Consider the following 25,524-nt stretch of genomic DNA (forward strand, 5'->3'; position numbering starts at 1 on the left):
GGTTTTTTTTTATACTTTATTTCCTAATGGTACTTGGAAAGATAAAATACATATACTAATGACACAAAAATCATGGCTACCTTAAGTTGCTCAAAACATTAACTTCAGGCTTGCTCTTCAAAACCCTGCCCTCCCCCGAACACATATCTCACTGGCTAGTTTGTTTCTCTGATTGCTTATTTCCACTCTGGAGGAATCTATGTTCTCTCTGAACATGTACTTCTCTCCCCTTGCATCTTTCTAGGTAAGTTTCAATAAAAACTATCTTTCTTCACCCCCCCCCCACAAAATTTCAAAAGCCAGTGGCTCCAGCTGTTATCTGTTATCTGTTGGGGTCTCAGCAGCCAGCCCAAATCCCCTGCCCCTGAAAGCAAGCGCCGGTCCTGTTTGGAGGGGCCCGGGGGCTTGCTCCAGCACCCCACACAAGTAGCACTCTGGTTGAGGATGAGGGACGTTAACAGTTACCATTTGCCTGAGCTGATACACCCGGGCCTGTAAATCATTAACTAACATCTGTTCTGAGCCTGACGAGATAAATGTGATAAACGTGGATTGTCCCCTGAAATGTATGTATAAAAACCCCTGTGTAAGAGCTAATAAATGGACTGCTGATTGCTGACCACCAGCTTTCCCCTCTGCGTGGTTCCTTCTCTGAGGCGGCCGGAATCCGCGGTGCGCGGAGAGCCGGCGCAGAGGCTTCTCTCCTACCCACTCCCTCTTCCACAGGGAGTAAGTCTGGCGACTCCAGGGGATCGTACTCCAGTGTGCCAGGGTCCACTAGCCAGGGCCCCGACATCTGGCGCCCAAACAGGAACAGCATGGACGTGGACAGTGCAGACGTTGCTGGAGCAAGGTATGACCCCATGACCACCAGTAAAATAGGCGACTGCATTGGAGATACCCGGCTGGTAGTTCAGGCAGGGGGATGAACGGGCTCAAGCTCTGCCCCCTGATAGTAAGGCAGACTATCAGAAGAGTCCTCCTTGAGATAGGATTGTGTCGGTCAATTCCCACTTTGTTTTGCTTCTCCCCCCGCCTATGGGGTGCCTAGCATCTATTTTATCTGTGTTTCACCGCAGGGGCATCTTCATCATCCCTCTTCTGGCATCTTGCCTCATTCTTGCTGTGTGTTTTTTCAAGCATTGCTTCCTTTAGGCCAGCAACATTCGCCTTTCTCCCCACAGGCACAGGTTGGGCACTTAAATGCCATTAGGGCGCCTGCCACTTGAAGACTCCCGTGATAGGATAAGGGGGTCACAGCAGGGAGTCCCAGATTAACTCATGTCCCCCGAAGAAGAAAAACTGTGACTGCAGGTACTCACTGACAAGCATTCCACTTGTCACCATTTATTGCAGATGCTGATGAAACTCTCCTCTATAATTTTTCCTTTGACTCGGTGGTCTCCTAGCAGAACCATCATCTATCCTGACCGTCTCGACCCCACTAAATTTTCCCCAATATCACAGGCAACTCCATTGAGAAGGTGCATCACTCAGGTTTGAAAGCTTTTCACTATCTACTAAAGAGCCCGGGGCTAGAATTTTGAGAATAGGTCATCTAATATTTGGGGGCTACCCAAATATACATCTAATATTTGACGTGGCTCCTTGGGTTACTACTGGGGACCTCTTCTCGTGGGACACTTGTGACCAGGTAGAGAAGCCTGTTATAGAACAGGTTGAAAAAACAGGCAAAAAAAAAACCCACCAGGTTTGTATGCGACAGTAGCAGCCCTAAAAGCATGCTTCCGGGAGGAAAGAGAGTACATCTCTCCTAATACTAAGCAAGCAGCCGTTTTAAGGCCGCCCTTCACCGACCAGGATATAGAGGATGAAATAGCCAAAGAGATTTTGGGGGAAGACAGACCTGAACCCTCTTGTCCCACTGCTCCTTTTTTTGACCGAGACTGGAGGAGGATTACTGGGAACCCCTCTGGGCCTTCCCGGTCAATCTCAATGCAGGGGGGGCCAGACCTGCAGCTTGGTATCCTTGGGAACCTGGGGACTTGAAAGAGTTAAAAAAGGCAGTGGCTGAGGATGGGCCCAACTCCCCCTGGGCTGACACCATCCTCCAGGGGCTGGCCCATCAGCCCTGAACCACTGCAGACTGGAGAGCCCTTTGTCGAGCAGTGCTCCCCAGCACCCAGTTCATAAGATGGGGAGCTTTAAGGAAGAATGCCACACACAGGCGGAGCGTAATGCTGCTGCCCAACCCCCCACCACCATAACATACAGGCAGCTGTCAGGAACAGAACATCAGTGGAGCACAGGCCTCCAGCAGGATACCATCCCAGACCCTTATTGAGATCAGGTTCGTGCCTTAGCATTATCAGCCTGGCGGCAGCTTGACAAACATCCCACTGAGGCTCCCCCAGGTGGAATGCGGCAAAAGATAGGGAAAGACCTCAGATTTTTGTTGACAAGGTCCAAAAGAGCATCGAGTGCAAGTTTCCCCTGGGGCAGCTGAGAGATCAGTTTATCAAACTGTTGGTATGGGACGGCATGACTACGGAGCACAGGGCCGCTTGCACAGGCATGAAAACCGGCTCCATAGATAAGTGGATATGTGCTACCCAAGATTTAGGGTCCCTTAAGCAGCAGACCCAGGTGCTAGCCACAACCTTACAGAATCAGAATGAGGGCCTTGCAGAAACTCTGGCAGGAGCACTGCAAGCTCAAACGGAGTCTATGACACAGGCACTCTCCGGGCCTTTGTGTCACTAGCATCTGCCCAGAGATGCCCCCTCCACAGGGCAATGGAGAGGCCCAGACCCACTCATTACCTCTGGTCGAAGCTTTGGGTATGTGTTCCTTATTTCTGAACCCCAACCTGTCTGGGTGCCCGCCAGGGCCCTCAAATATGTAGATCCTGACAACACCCAGGGGTGTGATGATGCCCCTGTGGAGGATATCCCTTCTGCTTAATTTCTAGATGGCAGCCCCCTTCTGGACCATGACACTCCTTGCAATCACCGTGGATGCCACCGGCCACCAGCCGTGCAACCTCACCTGGAGCTCCGCCAAGTGGGGAGCAATTGGTGTGGTCTTAATCAAAGAAACATCCAGCTGGGATCTGGTTCCCAACGATCAAATCTGATCTATGGATGTCGAGGTCCAGAGCCTAAAGTGGGGATCCAAAGGCATTTTTTTTTTAAGTTTTCAACGTTTAATGAAAAAGACGCATCGCAACAAACTGGTTACATGTGGGGAACAAGAGGGATGTCCAGGGGCCCCCAAACCAGATCGATGGAACCCGTGGCCTTCCAAAGGGTAGACAACAACCAGCCTCCGGGCCCACAGGGCAAGCAGCCCCTCAGATGAGATCGACAATGTTCATGGGCATCTCCTCGATCTGGGTGGAGTAGTACTGCTCCATATCCCTGAGGATGCAGATGTCGTCGTTCTTCACGAAGCTGATGGCCACACCCTTGCGGCCATAGCGGCCCGACCTCCCGATTCTGTGGATGTACAGCTCCCGGTTGTTGGGCAGGTCATAGTTGATGATGAGGGACACCTGGGGGACATCCAAGCCCCGGGCCCACATGTCTGTAGAGATAAGCACACGGCTGGCGCCCGAGCGAAACTCCTTCATGATGGATTCACGCTCCTTCTGCGGCATGTCTCCATGCATGGATGACACAGTGAAGTTGGCCTCACGCATCTTCTCTGTCAGCCAGTCCACCTTCCGCTTGGTGTTGCAGAAGATGACGGCCTGCGTGATGGTGAGCGTGTCATACAGGTCACACAGCGTGTCGAACTTCCACTCCTCTCTCTCCACTGCCACAAAGAACTGCTTGATGCCTTCCAGGGTCAGCTCATCACGCTTCACCAAGATGCGGATGGGGTCGGTCATGAACTTGCTGGTCATCTCCAGGATCTCGTGGGGCAGCGTGGCGCTGGTGAGCACCACCTGCGTGGCCGGGGACAGGTAGCGGTACACATCGTAGATCTGCTCTTTGAAGCCTTTATCCAACATTTCATCAGCTTCATCCAAAACCAGCATCTTGATAGCGCGGGTCCTCAGGCTTCTGCGCCGAATCATATCAAAGACCCGTCCTGGTGTACCGGCCACGACGTGCTGCCCATAGTCCAGCTTCCGGATGTCCTCTCCCACGTTGGTGCCCCCAATGCAGGCATGGCACTGGACATTCATGTAGTCGCCCAGAGCGAGCAAGCCCTTCTGGATCTGCACGGCCAACTCTCTCGTCGGGGCCAAGATCAGAGCCTGCGTCTCACAGACCTGAATGTCCAGACACTGGAGCACTGAGACACTGAAGGTGGCCGTCTTGCCAGTACCAGACTGAGACTGCATGATGACGTCTCTGCCTCTGATGATCTGCTTGATGGCTCGCTGCTGGATGGCAGACGGCTTTTCGAAGCCATAGGCGTAGATGCCACGCAGCAGGTCTTCCCGCAGGCCCATGGTGTCAAATGTGGGGGTCACGTCCACCTCCTTGCTCATTTCAAACTCCACATTGGTCATGTCCTGCTCCTTGAGCAGCTGCTTCCATGCCAAGCTGGACGTCGCCATCGTGGTCATGGCCGCTATGATGCAAATCCGCTGCAGCACGTGCACCCCAACCTGGTTCCCGACAACCAAATTCGGTCTATGGATATCAAGGTCCAGGGCCTAAAGTGGGGATCCAAAGGCATTACTTTTATGTGTGCCCAGGAACAAGAAACTATGCAAAATGTGGAGGTGTGTCAGACTGCTTTTGTAAGAGCTGGGACTGTGTTAGCACTGGATATATAGGCTGGTAGCCGCTGTACAAAAATGATCTTATTAAGGTTTAAAAAAAATAATGTGGGTTAGATTGGGGAAAATGTAGGGAAAAGTGTTTACCAGTGGAACTGAGCTTTACTGAGACAGGGAAAAAGGCGACCAGCTGGTACTCCGGGAATATTTGGGGACTTAGATTGTATGCTACAGGCACCGAAACAGGTGTGGTGTTTATGCTGACCACACTAGAGTTGTACGTGATTCTGTGGCTAAATTGCAAGAAGGGTTAGCTAAGTGAAAGAGGGGACATGAGGCACAAGAAGGATGGTTTGAGAGACGGTTTGGCATGTCACCCTGGCTTACCACACTTGTGTCTGCGTTGGCCAGGCCAGTCATTTTACTATTGCTACTTGTAACACTTGGGCCATGTATTGTAAAGTACCTTGTTCAGATGATAATAACCTGATTTGGGGCTGTGGTGATGCTCAGTCATGCAGTAGACAAACTTGCAGACCCTCGACCAGGAGATGCAGCCTGGGTGCATGTGGCCATGGAAGGAGTACGAGAAAGTGCAACATAGCCACCACGTGAGGAGAGATGCTGGTTCAGAGAGCCAGAGATGAGTAAGACCTCAGAGGAGGCAACCTAAGACAGGCCTGACCCCTAAGGCCCCAGCATGAGGCTACCAGGTGGTCCTCGGCAGCTGGCTCTTATATAAAACAAAAAGGGGGAGATGCTGGGGTCTCAGCAGACAGCCTGAGACTTTGACCAAATCCCCTGCCCCTTAAAAGCAAGCGCCAGTCCTGTTTGGAGGGGCCCAGGGGCTTGCTCCAGCACCCCACACAAGTAGCACTCTGGTTGAGGATGAGGGACGTTAACAGTTACCATTTGCCTGAGCTGATACACCCGGGCCTGTAAATCATTAACTAACATCTGTTCTGAGCCTGACGAGATAAATGTGATAGACGTGGATTGTCCCCTGAAATGTATGTATAAAAACCCCTGTGTAAGAGCTAATAAACGGATTGCTGATTGCTGGACTGCTGATTGCTGACCACCAGCTTTCCCCTCTGCGTGGTTCCTTCTCTGAGGCGGCCGGAATCCGCGGTGCGCGGAGAGCCAGTGCAGAGGCTTCTCTCCTGCCCACTCCCTCTCCTATAGGGAGTAAGTCCAGTGACTCCAGGGGATCGTACTCCAGTGTGCCAGAGTCGACTGGCCAGGGCCCTGACAGTTAGTCTACACTTAGATTTTAAAAAAAGAAAGATAATCAGAAACTCAATTCCTCCCCCAAACAACTCACAGAACTGCTGCTGGCCGCCAATGCTTCACAGCTTTCTCCACTGGTGCTGGACTCTGAAGAACAGCGAGGAAGCCGAGTAATACATACTAGATGAAACAGATGATACTCATCTTGCTGAAATTAAAAAGCACATTTAAAGGCAACACTGGGAAATCCACAATTCACAAAATTCTTAACTCAAAACTTAACATTACTAAATACAGTGATTTTATAAAGAAAATTATTTAAATTTTGAAATAAGGTATCATTTTAGTATTTGGTGTTCTTGTAGATACCTTTTCTATTGAGTATTTATTAGGTACAATATTATCATTAGGTGTTAAATACTAAATATATGCTATATAAAAATTATTACTCTGCATACCAAGGAATCCTAAATAATGTTGTAAAAACTTCGTCAGGAAAATTTATTATTTTACTGTACAAAACCATTCTGCCATTAGAACTGTGAGAGTCACATTGAAGTTTATGCCTATAAACTTTGAATAGTAAAAATATTTCCAAAACTTGAGATTTTATAGTTATAATTAAGAAACTCAGATACTTCACAATAATCTTATTTGATTCCATTTTAGCAAGAAACATAATTTTTCTTTTTAATTAAAAACTTCTATTTCTGAGATAAATATAAAGGGTATATATGAATAACATGCATGTATTTTCATAAACCCTATGAAATTTTCCTATGACTGAAGGAAATTTTAACTTAGCTCTATGACACATTTACATTTAGGCATAACACTGGAAATGTTATGGAAAAAGGAGAGAGAAAATGGAAAAAGGAGAGAGAATAAAAGACAGAAATCAAGTAGATCAGCAACTTTAAACAAGAAAAGCACAAGGTCTGAAGGTATAAAATCCTATTATTGATCGTACTGTAAAACTGTACTATTTGTACAAACTGTACTATTGTCAACTGCGGTTACTAAACAAAATTTTAAATTAATTTACAAATATTAAGTCCAATAATGGGGCAGAAAGAAAAGATGCCCAATTGATAAAAGAGAAATCTACTAGACAGAATTCAGCAGCCTTCTAGAGTAAACCTGAACACAAGCTTCCTTCTGAGGTGAGTCTAAAAAGTCCAAGAATCAGCCCTTCCCATAAATAGGCTTATGCTAATTAAAAGGGCGAGAGTAACAGCAGTACAATTCAAGAAATACATAAAAAGTCTTTTGCACAAAAGTGAGAAGCACTGGGGTTGGAGAGATAGTACAGTGAGTAGGGCACTTGCCTTGTAGACAGCAGACCTGGGTTCTCTCCCCAGTATCCCATATAGTACCCTGAGCTTGGCCAGAAGCAATTCCTTTATACAGAGTCAGGAGTAAGCTCTGAGCAATGCTGAGTGGGGCCCAAAAAAAAAAAAAAAAACAAATAAAGAAATCTTACAACTAATCAGACGAAACTAATGGCAGCATTTATCAAAAAGAGTTAAAACAGTACACCACTGAGAGAAAAGACAATTCAAAGCTCTACTCAAAATGCAAACAAATTCAAATATCTGTTCAAAACTGAGCTCTTTCCAAATGCAGTGGTTTTGTATGGCTTGGATTTTTTGCCATGCCCAGCTGTACTCAGGGCTTACTTTTGGTTCTGCACTTCAGGATCACTCCTGGCAGAGCTCAGGGGACCATATGGAGCAAGAGATCAAACCCAGTTTGGCTGTGTGCAGTGCAAGTGCCCTACCCACTGTATTATTGCTCCAGACCCCAACTGTTTTATATAGCGTACAACAATCCTTCGGGAAAATAAGTTCTTTGATTGAATACCACTTCCATCAGCAAAAACCTTTTTAGAGTATTCCTGTGAAGAGTGTCCCTGCTTAAAACTAGTTTATTTCAAGAGGATACACAAGGGGGAGGATACACAAGAGGAAGCATGAAGGAGGGGCGGGAAAAAAAGACCAGGTAGCCCACAGATCAGATTATTAAAGCAGTGGAACTATTCTATACAATACTAAAATCCACAGACCATGCTACAGCAAGAGTGAACCCTAACAGGAATACAGGCTTTTAGGGTCGGAGCTATAGTAAACTAGTAGGGCACTTGCCTTACACATGGCCAACCCGAGTTCAATCTCCAGCATGCCATATGGTTTCCCAAGCACCTCCAAGAGTGATCCCTGAGTTCAGGGTCAAGAGTAAGCCCTGAGCACTGTCTGGTGTGGCTCAAAAATAAGCATTAAAAAAATAAAATGACTATTATAGAGTTTGGATGACCGTGACTTCAGCAGTGTTGTTTAACCAATTCTAACAAATGTACCCTGAGGTAGAATACTGATTTGGGGGAAACTGTGCACAGGTGCAAGTATACTGGCAATCAGCACCCCTTCTGCTTGTTTGCTGCACATCTTAAACTGTCCTAAAAACCAAAAGTCTGTTGAGAGAGGAAAGAGGAAGAGAGGAAGAGAATTATTGCAAATTCCACTATTTTTGAAAGAGAGTTTATTACCATTTGACAACCTGGAATTACATGACCAAAATAAAAACACTTTGGCAAAGTCACTCTGGCAAAATTAAAATGCCAACTATCAGACCCGGAACAGTATTACAGCTAGGGCATTTGCCCTGCACTCAGCTGACCTGGGTCTGATCCCCTGATCCCCAGCACCCCACACGGTCCCCGAAAGCACTGCCAAAAGTAAATTCCTGAACAAAGATGCACACCCTGAGCATCATCAGGTGTGCCCCCCAAACCAATTAAATGTCAGCTACCTAAACAGAAGGATCATACTGGCCTGAGTTTGATTTGTTTATTTATTCTGTAGACAGAAATATATAGGAAAGGATAGAGATTTTCTAAATCAAAATCCAGAACATTAAGAACTAAGTCAGAAGCCTGAGAGATAGTACAAAGGTGAAAGCATTTGTCTTACATGCAGCTGACCCCAGTTCAAATCCCAGGCATCACGGCCGAGGAGGGGAAATATCCTTCTTCCTTGGTTTTTCTTCCCTTTGTGGGAAGAAGTGGCATGGCGTCAGCCATATTATGGGACTTTTAAGCAGGTATGAACTTGGTGGCGTGGGAAGGAGGGAAAAAAAAAAATGTGTTCTAAACTTGAAACAGTGGGACACTTGGGCAGTCTCGGGCCGGGGGCCGATACCGGCTCGCGCTCCACCAAGATTTGACCCGGGTGGCCATGCTTTTGCATAGCCACTTTGCTGCTGAACGACCAAGATTCAGAGCCAGCTACACTACTTCTGGTCCCAGCAAGTGCTTGCAGCCATGTCTCTAGACTGTGAACTAAGCCTCAGCCCCATGCTGCCCCAGGAAGGGAAATGATGCAATTTCCAACATAAATCTCCCTGAACTTAATTACTAAAATACAGAAATCCTAAACCGCGCGGCCACGGTAGACTTCATATCTCTTCATTCTCATCAATGGAAAACTAATTATCAAATGCTTCCTTGTCAGTATGGCCGTATTTTTGAAGGGTAAACTCCAACAACAATAGTGCGTGGTGTGTTGAAACTCCAACAATAGTGAGTTTTGTGTTGAAATATGGAATGTAATCAAGGTAAAGAGAAAATGAAATGAAATTTTTCAGTTATGCAGGCGGGGGTGGGGGGTGGGGGGTGGGAGGTATACTGGGGTTTTTTGGTGGTGGAATATGGGCACTGGTGAAAGGACAGGTGTTTGAGCATTGTATAACTGAGACATAAGCCTGAGAACTTTGTAACTTTCCACATGGTGATTCAATAAAATAAATTAAAAATAAAAATCAAAAACAAATCCCAGGCATCACATATGGTCCCTGACACCACCAGGGGTCATTCCTGAGCTCAGAGCCAGGAGGAAGCCCCAAGCACTGCCACCCAGTGTGCCCCACCACACACACACACACACACACACACACACACACACACACACACACACACACAAAACATTAATACGACATCTATAGCAAAACACAAAAATGTTTTCAATTTTCTGCTACAATCACAAACATAAAGCAGCACCTCAAATGCAGAAAAGTTCTAGGAATATAAATTCCTGACATGAATGTAAGCTAAAAATGGCCATGAAATTAAGACCATGAAATTAACTATCATTAAGATGACTGTTAAAAATGTATGTTGAAATACCTGTTAGTGTTGAGCACGAGCATTCAATGTTTTCTCATCAACAGACCAAAATTTCCTTCTTTTTCCAGACCTGAATCTAACTCCTAAGCAACACACATTAAAATGTCCAAGACAAGGAAGGCTACATAGCTCAGGGGTTAGAGCACTAGGTCTTGTAAAATGTCCAACATGAGAAGCTGTCAATGAAATCCTTCCCTAATAAATTCTACTTTTGTTCTAATTAATTTAATAGTATTTTCTTAGACAAGATGATAACTGGACACAAACATATAATTCTACATAAAGATTTAACCCTCAGATGTATATACAAAACTAAACCAGAACTAATCCAGTTTAAAGAGTATATACCATTACAGGCGCATATGCTGCCAGAGCCCATGTGCTCCTTGCGCCCACGTGGCCGAGCAATGTGTCGCCCGCATCTCCTCTCTTGAGATGTGTACTTTCATGCTTTCATACTTTTGTGTCTAAAGCTCAGTAATGTGTAGGGGTTTCCTCCACCCTTGGAGAAGCCCACGTTCTCTCTTGAATGCGTTACTCTTACCTCTCTCTCCCTTTCTTATCCCTTCCTCCTATCCTCAAATGCCTCTAAATAAAATCTGTTTACTTAAAAAAAAAAAAAAGTATACCATTACATTCTTTACTTTCTAATTCATGCTCACCTGCTATAATACCCAAAAGGGCTGATTCTATTAAGTATCTAAAAACCAAACTGGTATCAGTAGTACTTCAGACATCTCTCTCACTGAAAACAGCGAGTAGCACACAGGGTTGGAAAGCTTACTTTTCTGAGAATGTCTTTCAGCTGCAGGTGATCTGAAAGCAATCTGCCCGAGTACACCAGCCTCTGATCCTTTGGCGGCTAAGAAATGAGACAGAGAAAAGAATTCAACTTTATGTAATCATTCAAACTGGAGACTGAGAAAAGCCTAAACATGAGCAAAGTTCACTTTATACAAAAACAAGCAGTCACACATAATTTAAGAATTTTCCCTCAAATTCCTCTTAAAACATTTAAAATGATCGCTTATTAATTGTACATAAACACAATTGAGATAATTACACTTTAAAAAAAAAAGGCATAATGGTCATAGTCTTTTCCATCACGGCATGTGTCTGACTATACGGAGGTACTCCAGAGCACAAAGGGCGGCACCTTTCGTTGCTAATGGGCTTCGGTCACCACCCAGAGCCACAGACTGAGCAGGGCTCGGGACACACCTGGCACACACCTGGCACAAACTACCCCCCTCCCACCACAGCCACGTGTAGCCCAGAAGCCCCAAGCACCACTGGGTGGCATCAAAGTGTCCAGACAGTACCACATTCTCAGGTGCTAGGATCCACCAAAAGGCCAACTGGCTAAGGAGCATGAGAAATGGCACCCAGGTCCCCTGAGCACTGCTTGGAGGGCCCTTCCCAAGAAAGGGTCTAAGAGTCTTCTACATTGTTTCATTTATATTTTTAATTTTTTTTTGGCTTTTTTTTGGGGGGTCACACCTGGCAATGCACAGGGGCCACTCCTGGCTCTGCACTCAGGAATTACCCCTGGCGGTGCTCAGGGGACCATGTGGGATGCTGGGAATCGAACCCGGGTAGGCCGCGTGCAAGGCAAACACCCTACCCGCTGTCTCTCCAGCCCCTATATTTTAATTTTTTAAAAACAATTAGAACAATTTATATAGTTTTGACAAACCACTGAATTAAAAGTTTTAGTCAATCTGGTTTTTATTATTTCTGCTATTCTCACAAATTCCCTTACACTTGTTTTGCTTTGGGGTCACACCTAATGGCACTCAGGGTTTAATCCTGGCTCTGAACTCAAGAGATCACTCCTGGTATTTGTATTTATGATAGATCTACAAATTTGTTAAGTCTTTAAATAAAGACCTATTGTAGCATTATTTAAAATAAAAGCAATTAAAGCAGTAACATATTAAAAATTAAAGCCTTACATAAAATTAGAACATTAAGATAGTCTGAAATATTTAATATATTAAAGGTTATAAGACCTATTTAATAACTAAGAAACAGGTAAGTGTTCCTTGAATTCTACTAAAAGGGATATTAGCCATTTCAACATTACTATCAAATCCAGCAATAATTAAAACATTTTAAATTGACTACATATTCACACAGCGACAAAAAGAGGGGCAAATTAATAATAACCTTCCCAGAGGTGCTGAGACTGCTTGTGCAGTGGACAGTGTGCTTGCCTACACACAGCCAGCCTGATCACCCAATAAAGTTCCCAGCCCACGCCAGAGTAAGCCCTGAGCAGTCAGATGTGGCCCAAACACAAAACAAAACAAACAAAAAAAAAGAAACTGTCAGACTAAAATTTCAGGGGTTCTGACATACCACTAGGGAATGGTAAAACTGTCCTTCCAAGGTACTTAACTGATAGCTCCTGCTACACGGGTTTGAGTAGCACTTTCTAAAATGTACCTGCGTGAATGTGACATATGTATATAAACATTAGAAAATGTGTGTGCACAGAGGCTGGGTGGGGTGGGGGAATGGGACTGGGGGCTGGGAGGGATACTGGGTTCATTGGTGGTGGAGAATGGACACTGGTGGAGGGATGGGCTCTTAAACATTGCATGAGGGAAAAACAAGAACAAAAATGTGTGAATCTGCAACTGTATCCTCCCTGTGACTCACTAATTAAAAAAATAAATTAATTTAAAAAAAAAAGAAAATGTGTGTGCAAAAAAAAAAAAAAAGATGGAGGCTGGAGCAATAGCACAGCAGGTAGGGCATTTGCCTTGCACACGGCTGACCCAGGTTGATTCCCAGCATCCCATATGGTCCTCTGAGAACCACCAGGGATGATTTCTGAGTGCAAAGCCAAGAGTAACCCCTGTGCATTGCCAGATGTGACCCAAAAAAGAAAAAAAAAATGTGTGCAACCAAATACAACACACTTTCAAAAAAATACAAATCAGAAGCATTAAAATGTCAGTCAATCCTATGCCATATTATTTAGCCAATGCGAGATTTATAAGATAATGATCTATTTAACTCCTAGACAAAATGAATTATAAAATTTCATAATAAATGTATTAGCTCAGCTGAAATCTAAAGAAGTTTTTTGTATACTAGAAATTATCACTTTTACACCAATATAAACATTTGATACTTTATGGTATATTATTTCACATACAGGACAGTCTTGAGTTTCGTTTCTACTTTACTATAAAAATTTCCACAAATACAAAGTGGAGAAAATAAAATGAACTCACAGAACCATCTTCAAGAACTCAATCAAATTGTTATTCATGTTTTACTTATTCCCTACTCGCTTTCTGGATAGAAAAGTTTTTAAAGCTACACAATTTTTCTTCTCACCAATAAAATTAATGGTGTATCTATAATGATTTTTTTCAAATAACCACAATACACTCCACAAAATAATAATTTCTTGCATGTAATAGTTAAGAGCTCTATTTTCCCATTTGTTAAAAAAAAATGTTGAGTGGAGTGATTTGTCTATCCAAACAAGGTTTACATACAGAACTGGGTTGTTGTGTCTCTTTAAATTGTTTCATCTTTTAACAGTTTCATTATTCCACTCCGTGTGCCCCATGCTACCTGTTAAAAGAAATGAAGCTGCAATCTAACAGATTTGGCTGACTGAATCCTCCTGGCAAGTTCTATGGTCCCTACAGCAGTTTTCGGAACTAGTACCAAGCAAACACCAGAAGAGTTTTAGTTTTTCGTAGTCTTTGAAATTTTGTTTTTCAACACTGCACATCTTTGAGCAGCAGGGGTCCCTTCAAGTTGGCTCCTGCCAAGTATTCAATATAAATTAAATGTTATTAAAAATTAATATAATACCTTAGCAGGACAGGAATAAACAAACCTTTCTCTTTTTTTCTTTTTTTTTTTTTTGTTTTGCTTTCTTGGCCACACTCGGCGATGCACAGGGATTACTCCAGGCTCTGTACTCAGGAATTACCCCTGTCGGTGCTCAGGGGACCATATGGGATGCTGGGAATCGAACTTGGGTCAGCCACATGCAAGGCAAACATCCTACCCGCTGTGCTATTGCTCCAACCCCTAACCAAACCTTTCTTAATTTAACAGAGGGCAACCATAAGCGGCATAAGTAAATACAATACTCAATGCCAAATGCTGAGAAGTTTGTTTTGTTTTGTTTTTCAAGAAGCTCCTTCTTGCAAATCTGCTTTCAAGGCTATGAATTCCCATAGCAGAATTTTAAAATCTGCCTTAAAATAATATTTGTAAATTAAAGGAAAACTTTCAATTAATTTCACCTTCTCTACAAGGAGAAAAATATTCTGATGTTTTTAAAAGCAGGTGTCCAAAACCTAAGTTATTCAATTTCAATTTTTTAAAGAAAGTATGCATTACAAAGCGGGGTCAAAGGCATGCTTTGGTGAGACAGTGTGGCAGCTAAGGTGCTTGCTCTGTGCTCGGCTGACACGAGTTTGATCCCCAGCACTTGATGAGACCACCAGGAGTGATCCCTACCTGAGTGCAGAAAAAGAACTAAGCCCAGAGCACCACCAACCAAAGAAGGAAAAAAAAAAAAAAGCCTTTACCAGCTACTCTCTGGTTTTATTGTTTTGTCTTGCAGTGTTGAAGAACCAACCCAGAGACCCCAAGACATATGTACACACATGGATGCTACAGCTGTTCCGGTGACCTAACATGCTCGGTAAGGTAAGGTAACAAGCTGCAACAAGGAAGCGCCTTACCCTTAGTACTCTCTAAGCCCCAGTGGCTTTTGAAATGAAATGAACCTACATGTCAGTAGCTTTCTACATGGCAATCTACAGTTTACTATTAAGTTTAATGGCAATAAATCATGTACTTTATCACAGCTATCACCTGTGAACAATATGAAATTAAAATATGCCAGATAATGAAGTATTCTGAACTGTTAAAAATACATATAAAGTAGACTGGCAACCAGTTTACTGATTTACTGTCATAATTTTTTAGTGGACAGATTAAAAACAAAATTCTCATAGCAATGTCAAAGAGAATGACAGAGCCTTCAGAGAAACCCGCGGAAAACTGCTATGTAACTCACTTTAGGACAATCGCTAATAAGGCAAAATTGAAATCACTGGTAAAACTCATATTAAGATAAATAGCAAAGATTTTGGGCTGAAGAGACAGTATAGCAGGTAGGGCACTTATCTTGCATACAGCCACCTGGGTTCAATCCCTGGCACCACAGATGGTACCCTAAGCACCATCCTGAGTGTCCTCCTGAGCAGAGTCTGAAGTAATCCCTGAGCACTGCCGGGTGTGACCCAAAAGCAAACACAAAAACAAATCAAAGATTTTAAAGGACTAGTCCTCAAACTATAGACCCAGTGTGAAATATACAAATAATCACATAGCCTTTAATAGCTCCAAATCTATTTCATCTATAATACTGTATCACTGTATCATTGTCATCCCATTGCGCATCAATTTGCTCAAGTAGGCACCAGTAACATCTCCATTGTGAAACTTGTTGTTACTGTTTTTGCCATATCCAATATGCCACAGGTAGCTTGCCAGGCTCTGCTGTGCGGGTGGGATGCTCTCGGGAGCTTGTCTCTGAGAGGGGTGGAGTAATCGACCTATAATACATCTGACTAAAACAGCATTCATTACCAGTAACCCAGAAATGTTAATTCCTAAAGTGTTACTTTTTTTTTTTTTGGCGTCACACCTGGCGATGCACAGGGGTTACTCCTGGCTCTGCACTCAGGAATTACCCCTGGCTGTGCTCAGGGGACCATATGGGATGCTGGGATTTGAACCCGGGTCGGCCGCGTGCAAGGCAAACGCCCTAACCGCTGGGCTATCGCTCCAGCCCTAAAGTGTTACTTTTTAAATAGTCTTATCCAATAAATAGAAAAGCAAAAGTATGGTTAAGCAAGTTTCTGAGCAGGAGAAGGAAAAGACCCAATGGCCCCAAGCAAAACGTTTTGACATTTAAAAGAGAAGACAGGGCGAATGCATCAGCAGCCTGATGGTGCCTTCAGACTTCCTGATACCCCCATATTGCCACTGTGCCTTTGGCTGGACCCAAAAACTTGGGGCCAAATTTACCAAGAATTTAAATAGCCGAAAGTTAGGTATGTGTAAGTCACACTCACAAACCACTTCTGGCTCAGCTATACAAGCTCATTTATTGGCCTTATTTCAGAGACCCATAAATCTTGAAAGAGATCAAAAGCCACAGTTAATCTCAGACCAGTGCATGGCTGAACAGACCAGGGTAAATCAGAGGGGGACAGTTGGCCCAAGCAGAGCCCCTGGCAGCCGCCTGCTAGCCCCCCCATCTGACTCCACCATCTCAGGACAGACCTCACCAAGATACAATCTGCTGAAAATTCAGGTTTGCAGGTTTTGTGACTGAAATCTCCAGGCTTTCTCGGGGTTGGGATGGGCTACCTCCCCTCACCTCCCTGTAATTCCTGATGCCTCAGCAGTCACATCCTTACTCAAAAGCTGCCACCCACTTGAAAAGCTACTCCAGCCTACAGTCCCGATAAAAATATGGAATGCCCTAACAAACACCATGACCTCTTAGCACCCGTATTGCAAACCATAATGCACAAAAGGAAAAGGAGAGAGTGAGCAAGAATTAAAGTAACTCCCACAGAGGGAAGCTGGGGGTGGCAAAGTGGAGTGTTAAGGGATGGTGGGAGGGAAACAGGGGACATTGGTAGTGGGAAATGTACACTGGTGGAGAATGAGTGCTGGATCATTATATGACTGAAACCCAATTAATTATGAACAGCTTTGTAATGGTCTATCTTATAGATATTCAATTAAAAAATTTTAAAAAGTAATGTGGAGTTCATGCCCAATTCAACCAGCTTAATCAATGGCTGAATAAATAGCAGTATTCCTACAAGAAGGGGAAAATTTTTTTTTTGGCTTTTTGGGTCACACCTAGCGATGCATAGGGGTTACTCCTGGCTCATGCATTCAGGAATTAACTCCTGGTGGTGCTCAGGGGACCATATGGGATGCTGGGAATTGAACCCAGGTCGACCGCATGCAACACAAATGCCCTACCTGTTCTATCGCTCCAGCCCCACGGGGGAAGTTTTTTTTTAGTTAAAAAAATAAAAGAGAAGACAACAGCACTCTCCATTTGTACCTCCATTTGTAGCTTACACTCCATGTGCTAATATTCCTCTACCATAATCCATGTTAAGTGGCCTTCCTTTTGAATTTTCCAATTAGTAGAATTCCATCACTATCAAATCTTGTCACTATCAGACAGAGTTCCACCACCCTGGGTTTAATTCTGATTCCTTACCATAACCAACTGGTCCAGCAGATCTAAGTTTCTATATTTCTCCAAAAATATTTCTCCCCTCCTAACTGCCCACTGGAAAGAATACACCACATTCTTTCCAACTTCAACAACTTACCAGCAATGGTCTTTTCTAACTCTGATGTGGCAAACTCTTAATCACCTTTTAAGTCTACGGTATTTGTTTTGTTTTGTGTTTTGTTTTTGGGCCAATACCCAGCAGTGCTCAGGACTTACTCCTGGTTCTGCACCAAGGATGATTCCTGGCAGGGACCCGGAGACCATAAGGGATGCCAGATAGCAAACCCAGGTCCCCGGAGTGCAAGGCAAGTGAAACACCAGCTGCAATCTCTGCAGTTCTTAGGGGTGGTTCTGCCTTCTTACAGAAATCTTGCCTACTTTAAAAGGTATTCACTTTCACATACTCTGTTTCCTTCACAGTATCAACTACAGGCTGTAATTATGTTCATGTTTGTTTCTGTTGGTGGCCCACAGAAAGTGTCAAAAGCCCAGAGTGAATGTCTATATCATTGGATTTGTTATTTTTTTTTTTAAGTTTTTTTTTTTTTTTTTTTTTTTTGCCTTTTTGGGTCACACCTGGCGATGCACAGGGGTCACTCCTGGCTCTGCACTCAGGAATCACCCCTGGCGGTGCTCAGGGGACCATATGGGATGCTGGGAATAGAACCCGGGTCGGCCGCGTGCAAGGCAAATGCCCTACCCGCTGTGCTATCGCTCCAGCCCCTGGATTTGTTATTGAAACCAAGCACTGTGCCTGACAAAGAGGCTAAAAAGTAATCTGTTGAATGAGGTACTAGATTCCAAAGAGCTGTGAGAATGGAAATGAAATAGTCTATAAGACACAGTATTTGAATACTTGCTGGTAAAAATTCATCTTGTTCTTTTCAGTAAAGGGCACTGATATTAGTAGACTGCCCTCAAGAAGCAATCATCTTTGCCCTAATTTTTCTCTAAATCAATACTTAACTCCAAGTAAACTTTTCTCTTTCCATAAACAAGGAAACATATTTCAGAAAAGCTGAATATAGTAACATAAGAAAATATATGGTGCCCCCAAAATATATAAAAAACAAGCACGGCTGACTAAGTGGAAAAACTGAAACTCTTATACACTGCTGGTGCAAATGTGAAATACAAACCCTCCTGTGGAAAACCTGGGCAGTTGCTCAAAAACCTCAACATAGAGTTACATTATGACACAAAACATACCCAGTTTCATTCCTAGGTATCTACTAAGGACAATAAAAATGTATATTTTTGTATATATCACACAAAATCTTGTATAAGATCATTATAGCTTCATTCATAATAGCCAAGATGTAGAAGCAACCCAAATATGGATGAACTGAAGCTGATCCCACAAAATACATACACATACACAATGTAGTAATATTCAGACATTCAAGGTGTCACAGTATTGATACATGCTATATAATATGAACCTTGTCCATGTTTGGCTGAGTTAAGGGTCAGGTATGATAGGACATATAGACAACAATCACATTTACATCAGATTTCCAACATAGACAAATCTACTAATAGAAAGGAGATTTGTGATTATTGGAGACTAGGAAATGACAACAAATGACTGCTAAAAGAATGTTTCTTCTGGGAGTAATAAAAATGTTCTGAATTGGAGACAGTTATTGTTTCTGAGCACAATATATCTGAGCACTAAAAACCACTGACTTGTATACCTAAAGGGTGAGATTTATAAAACAAGAATTGTAACTCAATAAGAAATTACACTAATGCTAAGCCGTTCATAGACGACCTGCTTCTGGGTTCGGGTCTCCTAGCAGCAGAGCAGCTCCCTCGCTGCAATCCACTGACCAGCAGCCCTTGACACAGGAGTTTGCAAAGAAACACAGCAAAGGACAAAGAAACGACATTAAATTGCAAATGATCACAGATAATCAGAAGTTGTAAAAGACTTTTCATCTTATTATAATTAAAACCAGCAAAAAAAAAATTGATGTGCTGAAGTTATGTCAGATGATTTGGATGTTTTTCTTGTTTTGTTTCAGGGCCCTGCCGGACTGGATTAAACTGGGAGCTTACGCCTGGCTCTATGCTCAGGTAACACTCCCAACAGTACTCAGGGACCATATATGGTACCAGGGATCAACCTGGGTTTGGCCAAGTGAAATGCAAGTGCCTAAAACAAACCCCTGTCATATGTCTCTGGTCCAGGATGTTTTTTAATCACTTTGGGGGTGTTACACCCAGTGATGTGACCTGGCTCTGCACTCAGGAATTACTCCTGGCACTTCAGAGATGGACCATATGGGATGCCAGGATCAAACCAGGTAGGTCGCATGCAAGGTAAATGTACTACCCACTGTACTATCAATCCAGCCATGTTTTTAACCACTTTAAAATAAATAAATAAAACCTCTTTAGTTCAAATTTTATGATATACTTTCACTCTATCACTGTCATCCCATTGTTCATCAATTTAAACCTGAGCGGGCACCAGTAAAGTCTCCATTCGTCCCAGCCCTGAGATTTTAGCAGCTTCCCCTACTCGTCTTTCCAACGCTGTTGTATTGGAGGCTCTTTCAGGGTCAGAGGAATGAGACCGGTTATTGTTACTATTTTTGGCATATCGAATAAGCCACCGGTAGCTTGCCAGGCTCTGCCGTGTGGGCAGGATACTCTCGGTAGCTTGTCGGGCTCTCCGAGAGGCCTATCTATGTATTTCCTTCTATGATTTGTTGCCTACTGTCTGAACCCCATCAAATATGGTGTGGTAATTATGGAAAATGGGTAGGGAGTGTCTTATATGTGTCACATGGACGACACAGGGCTGGAGTGATAGCACAGTGGGGAGGGTGTTTGCCTCGCACGCAGCAGACAGGGCTTCAATTTCCAGCAACCCATATAGTCCTCTGAGCACTGCCAGGAGTAATTCCTGTGTGGTGATTCATTACATAAAACAAAAATCACTGTCACTGTCATCCCATTGCTCATCAATTTGCTCCAGTGGGCACCAGTAACGTCTGCACTGTGAGACTTATTGTTACTGTTTATGGCATATCGAATACACCACAGGGAGCTTGCCAGGCAAGCCCTCTCGGAGAGCCTGGCAAGCTACCCGTGGCGTATTTGATATGCCAAAAACAGTAACAACAAGTCTCACAATGGAGAGGTTACTGGTGCCCACTCAATGGATCGATGAGCAATGGGATGACAGTGACAGTGTTGGTCATAGCACATTCAGAAACTTTAAGCTATTGTCACCATATTCAACTCTATTATCCCCTATGGGGTCATGAACCACAATTTAAGAAGCTAGACTTTACAGCAGAGGGTTGTTTTAAGGATGTTTTGTTTCTTTGTATGTTGAAGAAAAGAAAGCACCTCCTGAAGAGCCCACATGTCTGCCAGCACCACACACTAAAAGCACTTGAGTGTTATATTTCTTTGAATGCTGAGTATGAGATGATTCCAATGATATACTTTAAATGTAAGAATTCAGAAGATTAAAATTCAGCTGGTAAATATAAAGTACTTATTAAATTATCAACTAAAGGTCTCTATTAATGAGATTAGCTACATAGATTTTCATACTATATTCTTTCCGTTACAACCACCAATTTTACTCTTGTCACTCACACCCTAACCCGAGTCCACAAATCCTTTCTCATATACTGCCTCTCACTAGCTACCTCTGCTGCTCTACCCAACATGAACAGCTGATACAGTAAAGCGCAGAAACCAAAAGACTGTGTTAGGAACATCCTGCCCAAAAGCACGGAGTAGTCCAAAGACAGGAATTAGAGCATTCCAAATAAAAGCAACACTCCAGCTGCTTAACCTAATTGCCCAAAAAGCTCTACTGCCCAATTAAAATTATTAAAACCCAAAGGTGAGAAAAGTTTACGATACCATCATGAACTGGTGCACTTCTCAGTTCTTACACCAATTATAAATACCACTGGAAGACAAATAAAACTGCACAACTGTTCAAGACTTTAAGTACTTTTATATGACTGTAAACTTTTTTTTTCTTTTTGGGTCTCACCCAGTGATGCACAGGAGTTACTCCTGGCTCTGTACTCAGGAATTATTCCTGGCGGTGCTCGGGGGACCATATGTGATGCTGGGAATCGAACCTGGGTCAGCTGCATGCAAGGCAAACACCCTATCTGCTATGCTATCACTCCAGCCCCATGACTGTAAACTTTTACAGAAATGACAACTTTCTTACTTCATAACTGGAAAGTACCCCCCCCTTTTAGAGCCCATTGTGGATCTTTTAATAATCATCAGCATAGCAATAGCTGGGGGGCGGGGGGGGAGGGCAAGCACTATTCATGATTCCTGAGGAGCCAGAGAGAGTACAAGGGTTAAAAAAAAGCACTTGTCTTGCACCCTGCCAGTATTCCTGACACCACATATGATGCTCTGGACACTGCCAGGAGTAATCCCTGAGCACAGAGCCAGGAGTCAGCCCTTGTATCACAGGGAGTGGCCCAAAGCAGAAGGAAGAATGGAAGGAATTCTCTTGCCTGCCTAAAATTATATCCCTGTAAACCTTTCTTTTAAACAGCTGTATAAGCTCACCCTAACTCCAGAGCTGACCACACCTTCCCGGGGTCCCTCCAGCATACAAGACATTCTTGTGTAAGTCACAAAACAGATTTAAAGGTCTCTGTTTCCCAATAAACCTGAACCTTGTAAGAGCCAGGGCCAGGCAGGTATCACAGCACACAGGACACTTGTCCTGCAGGCGGTCAACCCAGGTTCAATCATCAACATCACACATGATCCCCTAAAGTCTGCCAGGAATAAACCCTGAGCACAGTAAGATGTGCCCCCAAACAAAACAAAACAAAACAAAAGAGCAAAGGATTCATCACCTCACCTCCATATTTAGTACACAGACATTCAAATACCAAGTCTCTAAAAATTAATAAAATGAAGTCCCCCCAAAAAAATATTAAGGGAACTGGGGATGTGGTAGGAACAAGCCAGGGCTTATTTGCTGTAGATTTATTTAAGGGCAGATGCATATAAAGTATCATTGTGCCAATTATCTGTAATCAAATCAGCATCTAAGTATAACAACTTCAAATTTACACAGTTACATGTGTGGCCAAGATTTCATTAGCAGCATACAGTCAATGCCTGATTCTTGCAGAGCTCCTACAACTTCCAATCTCCTTCCTTCTCCCTCCAGACATTTCCCAGGGTGTCACTGTCCATTCCTGTCCTGTGAAGACCCTTAGAAGGGTGCTAAACACCGCCATCAGTCTCTCCTTTCTGGAGTCCTCTACTGTGACCCAGCAGCAATGACACCCTGAGCCTGCTTCCCCTCTAACACCCCTCCCAGCACCTATTAAGAAACGATCTATTAAATTCCAAAAAGCGCTTGAACACCTAAACAAAGAACCAATCCTTAGTTACTCCAAGTGACAGAAGGACTTCCTTTACCTGTTAATATTGCAAAATGTTCTCCTTCTAAACAACCTTGTAAAGCAAACTTTTTTTTTTTTGCTTTTGTTTTTTTGGAACATACCCAGCAATGCTCTGGGGTTGCTCCTGGCGGTGCACTCAAGAATTACTCTTGGCGGTGCATGGGGGAACCATATGGAATGGCCAGGTCGGCCACATGCAAGGTAAATGTCCTTCCCGCTGTACTATAGCTCCAGCCCCGGTAAAGCAAACTTCTAACACTCCAATTCCAATGTCCAAGATTTGGGGGTTTATTACAGAGTTAATCTGCTAAAACAATATTTCAATTCCCACGTGATGAGTCAGGATGTAAGCTAATCAAATCTAGTGACGATATGAGGTTTTCTGTAAAGCTCTCAAAAAATAACCTTCCCCTATCTACCCAATCTCATTAACCTAGAAATTAACTAGATATGTCATCTAGAGAAAATCTGAAGAAAAAAAATCAGGTTTGCACAGTTAGATAATAAATGGCAGATTATCTCGCGCAGCCTCCAGTGTCCCCAATATGTACAAGAGGCAAGAGTGACACAGTGGGCATGTAAGGAAGTTACAAACTGATCTGGCACCCAACAGCTGACTTACCCACACCCCTGAGGACCAACATGCCTCCAGCTGTGCGGGCAGGACTGAACTCTTGCCCAAAAAGCCAAAGGAGGTAAGGGTTACACACTCTCAGATGCTTTTATAAAACAGGAAGTTTCAGAGTAAGGATACATCTTGGTCCATCCACATCAAGTTCCTTACGGTCTAATCGTATTACGAAGACAAATAAATACCTAATTAGGTATTCCAGCTATGTCACAAACTACCTATAACTTTCAATTCTGAAGAGTTGTGTTCCACTTCAAAGCTAATTATATGTGATAGAAAATGTTTTGTAAAGCAAAAACACTTAAAACAAATCGGTACCCCTGTTAACTCTTATTTTTTAAAGATCTGAATAAATGAAAGTCCACAAGTTGGTCCCAAGTATTAAATACCTTAAGTTTTTTTTTTTTATTTCCCTGCTAAGGGCCGACTCGGTTGGATTCCTGGCATAACATATGGTTCACCGAGCTCAGTCAGGGGAGAGCCCTAAGCACAGACAGACAGGTACCAATATGGAGGTAACCCCCCTCACAAATTATTTCCCCAGTAACATTTGTATCCCAGACTGCTGACAAATCCAGCTAATGCCAACTGTGTTCTAAATCTCCTTCTTTGTTTTGTTTTCAGCATAACTGCCCTACTCTTAATCCGTAGATCTAAAGGCTTAACTAAATGTATGATGTATTTTAAACTTGGGGGCCACACCCGGCCGTGCTCAGGGGTCACTCCTGGCTCTGCACGCAGGAATCACCGGCGGCGTTTGGGGATCCTATGGGAGGCCGAGACCACACGGCGCGGAGCCGCTGCCAGACGCACGCCTGTCCTGTCCGCGGGGCCCGCTGCTGCCCCAGGGCCAGGCTGGATACGCAACGCTGATGCAGGCCGGGCACCCCTCCTCTCCCTGCGTGCACGCACTCGGCCCGAGACCCTAAGTATTTCCCACCCCCAACCCAGGCCGTCACTGAACAACGGCCGCCCGGAACGCGGGCCCCGCTGTCGCCCAGCACACCCCCACGCTACTGGGGCGGCCCCCGGCAGGCCCGGGGCCTGGCCCGCAGTCTCGCCCGGCGCGGCCGTCCCCCAGGACAGAGACAAGGCCGCGGGCGGGGGGCGGAAGGCAGGCCGCGAGCCTCGCCCCCCGGGAGGAGCAGACGGGCGCGGACTCACGGGCCGGTTGGGGTACACGTGGGACAGGTGCGCCTTGAGGCGGCCCACGGTCCAGTCGGCGAAGCAGCGGACGGTCTGGTCGCGGAACTTGTGGTTCGGCGACTTGACGACGAGCGTCACGGGGCCTTGCGGCCCGGCGCGCTCCATGGCGGCCCCGGCGCCGGGCGGTGGCGGGCGGGCGGCGCTCAGGGCGCGGCGGGCGGGCGGCTGCGGCGGGCGGCGGGCGCGTCCAAGGCCATCGCCGGCGGCAGGGGGGGGGCGCGGCGGGGCTGGGCGGCGGGGCCGGCGGCGGCGCGACCCGCCCGCCCAGACGCAACAAGGCCCGCGACGCGCCGCCGCCCGCCGCGCCGCGCCTCGGACCCGCGCCCGCGCTCCCGAGCCCCCCGGCCGCGACGGGCGGGGCGGGGCGGGGCGGGGCGGCGGCGCTCGGGCGGCCGCGGGGGGCGGGGACGGGCCGCGCCGCTCGGGCTAGGGGCGAGCGCGGAGACGGCTCCGGCCCCTCGGCAGCCGGAAGGCGCCCGGCGGAAGTGCGTCACGCGCGGCCCCGCCGCTCCGGCGCTCGCGCGGCGCTTCCGGGTCGGCTCCGGAGCTTCCGGCCGGCGGCCCACGGGCCGCGCGGTACCTTCTGCTGTCGTGGCGGCTGCCCCGAGGCCGGGCAGGGCGCCGCCGGCGCCGCGTGGGGACCGGCCTGCGGCTGAGCGCCGGGCGCAGGGCCCGCCGCAGAGCGAGGCCTGGCACGGTTTCTCGTGCGCTCGGCGCAGCTCCTGGGAGGTGCCCGGAGTTCGTTGGAGCGCTCGGAAGGCGGCCCTCGAGGGCTCGGGCCACTCTCGGGGCAGCGACGGGCGCGACACCCTTGTCCCTGTCAGTTTCCAGTCGGCGCCC

The 25,524-nt window shown here is 45.3% G+C and overlaps 2 protein-coding genes and 1 pseudogene across 3 annotated transcripts in view; all 3 read right to left on the reverse strand.

The window, feature by feature from the left end:
• HERPUD2 (HERPUD family member 2) overlaps positions 1–24,873 on the reverse strand; it is a 39,788-nt gene extending 14,915 nt beyond the window's left edge. Inside the window, exons 1-3 of one of the 2 annotated variants that reach the window (XM_012932343.2) lie at positions 24,643–24,872; positions 10,891–10,968; positions 6,021–6,134 (exon numbers count right to left, since the gene is read on the reverse strand). In XM_012932343.2, the coding sequence (XP_012787797.2) occupies positions 6,021–6,134; positions 10,891–10,968; positions 24,643–24,789 (339 nt within the window). In that variant the 5' untranslated portion in view covers positions 24,790–24,872. Of the gene's footprint in view, positions 1–6,020; positions 6,135–10,890; positions 10,969–24,642 lie in introns of both variants that reach the window. The other variant, XM_055128861.1, reaches the window with a different exon arrangement.
• LOC129402392 (uncharacterized) overlaps positions 1–25,524 on the reverse strand; it is a 143,335-nt pseudogene that overhangs the window by 106,976 nt on the left and 10,835 nt on the right.
• Positions 3,077–4,618, reverse strand: LOC105942939 (eukaryotic initiation factor 4A-III-like). The gene has a single exon (XM_055128843.1). The coding sequence runs from the start codon at positions 4,538–4,540 to the stop codon at positions 3,314–3,316; it is 1,227 nt and encodes a 408-aa protein (XP_054984818.1). The 5' UTR covers positions 4,541–4,618; the 3' UTR covers positions 3,077–3,313.

The sequence above is a fragment of the Sorex araneus genome, chromosome 1 (genome assembly GCF_027595985.1).
Source record: "Sorex araneus isolate mSorAra2 chromosome 1, mSorAra2.pri, whole genome shotgun sequence".
Taxonomy (NCBI): domain Eukaryota; kingdom Metazoa; phylum Chordata; class Mammalia; order Eulipotyphla; family Soricidae; genus Sorex; species Sorex araneus.

Excerpts from the sequence above, each read along its gene's own strand:
- LOC105942939 (XM_055128843.1), bottom strand. The coding sequence starts at position 4,540 with ATGACCACGATGGCGACGTCCAGCTTGGCATGGAAGCAGCTGCTCAAG.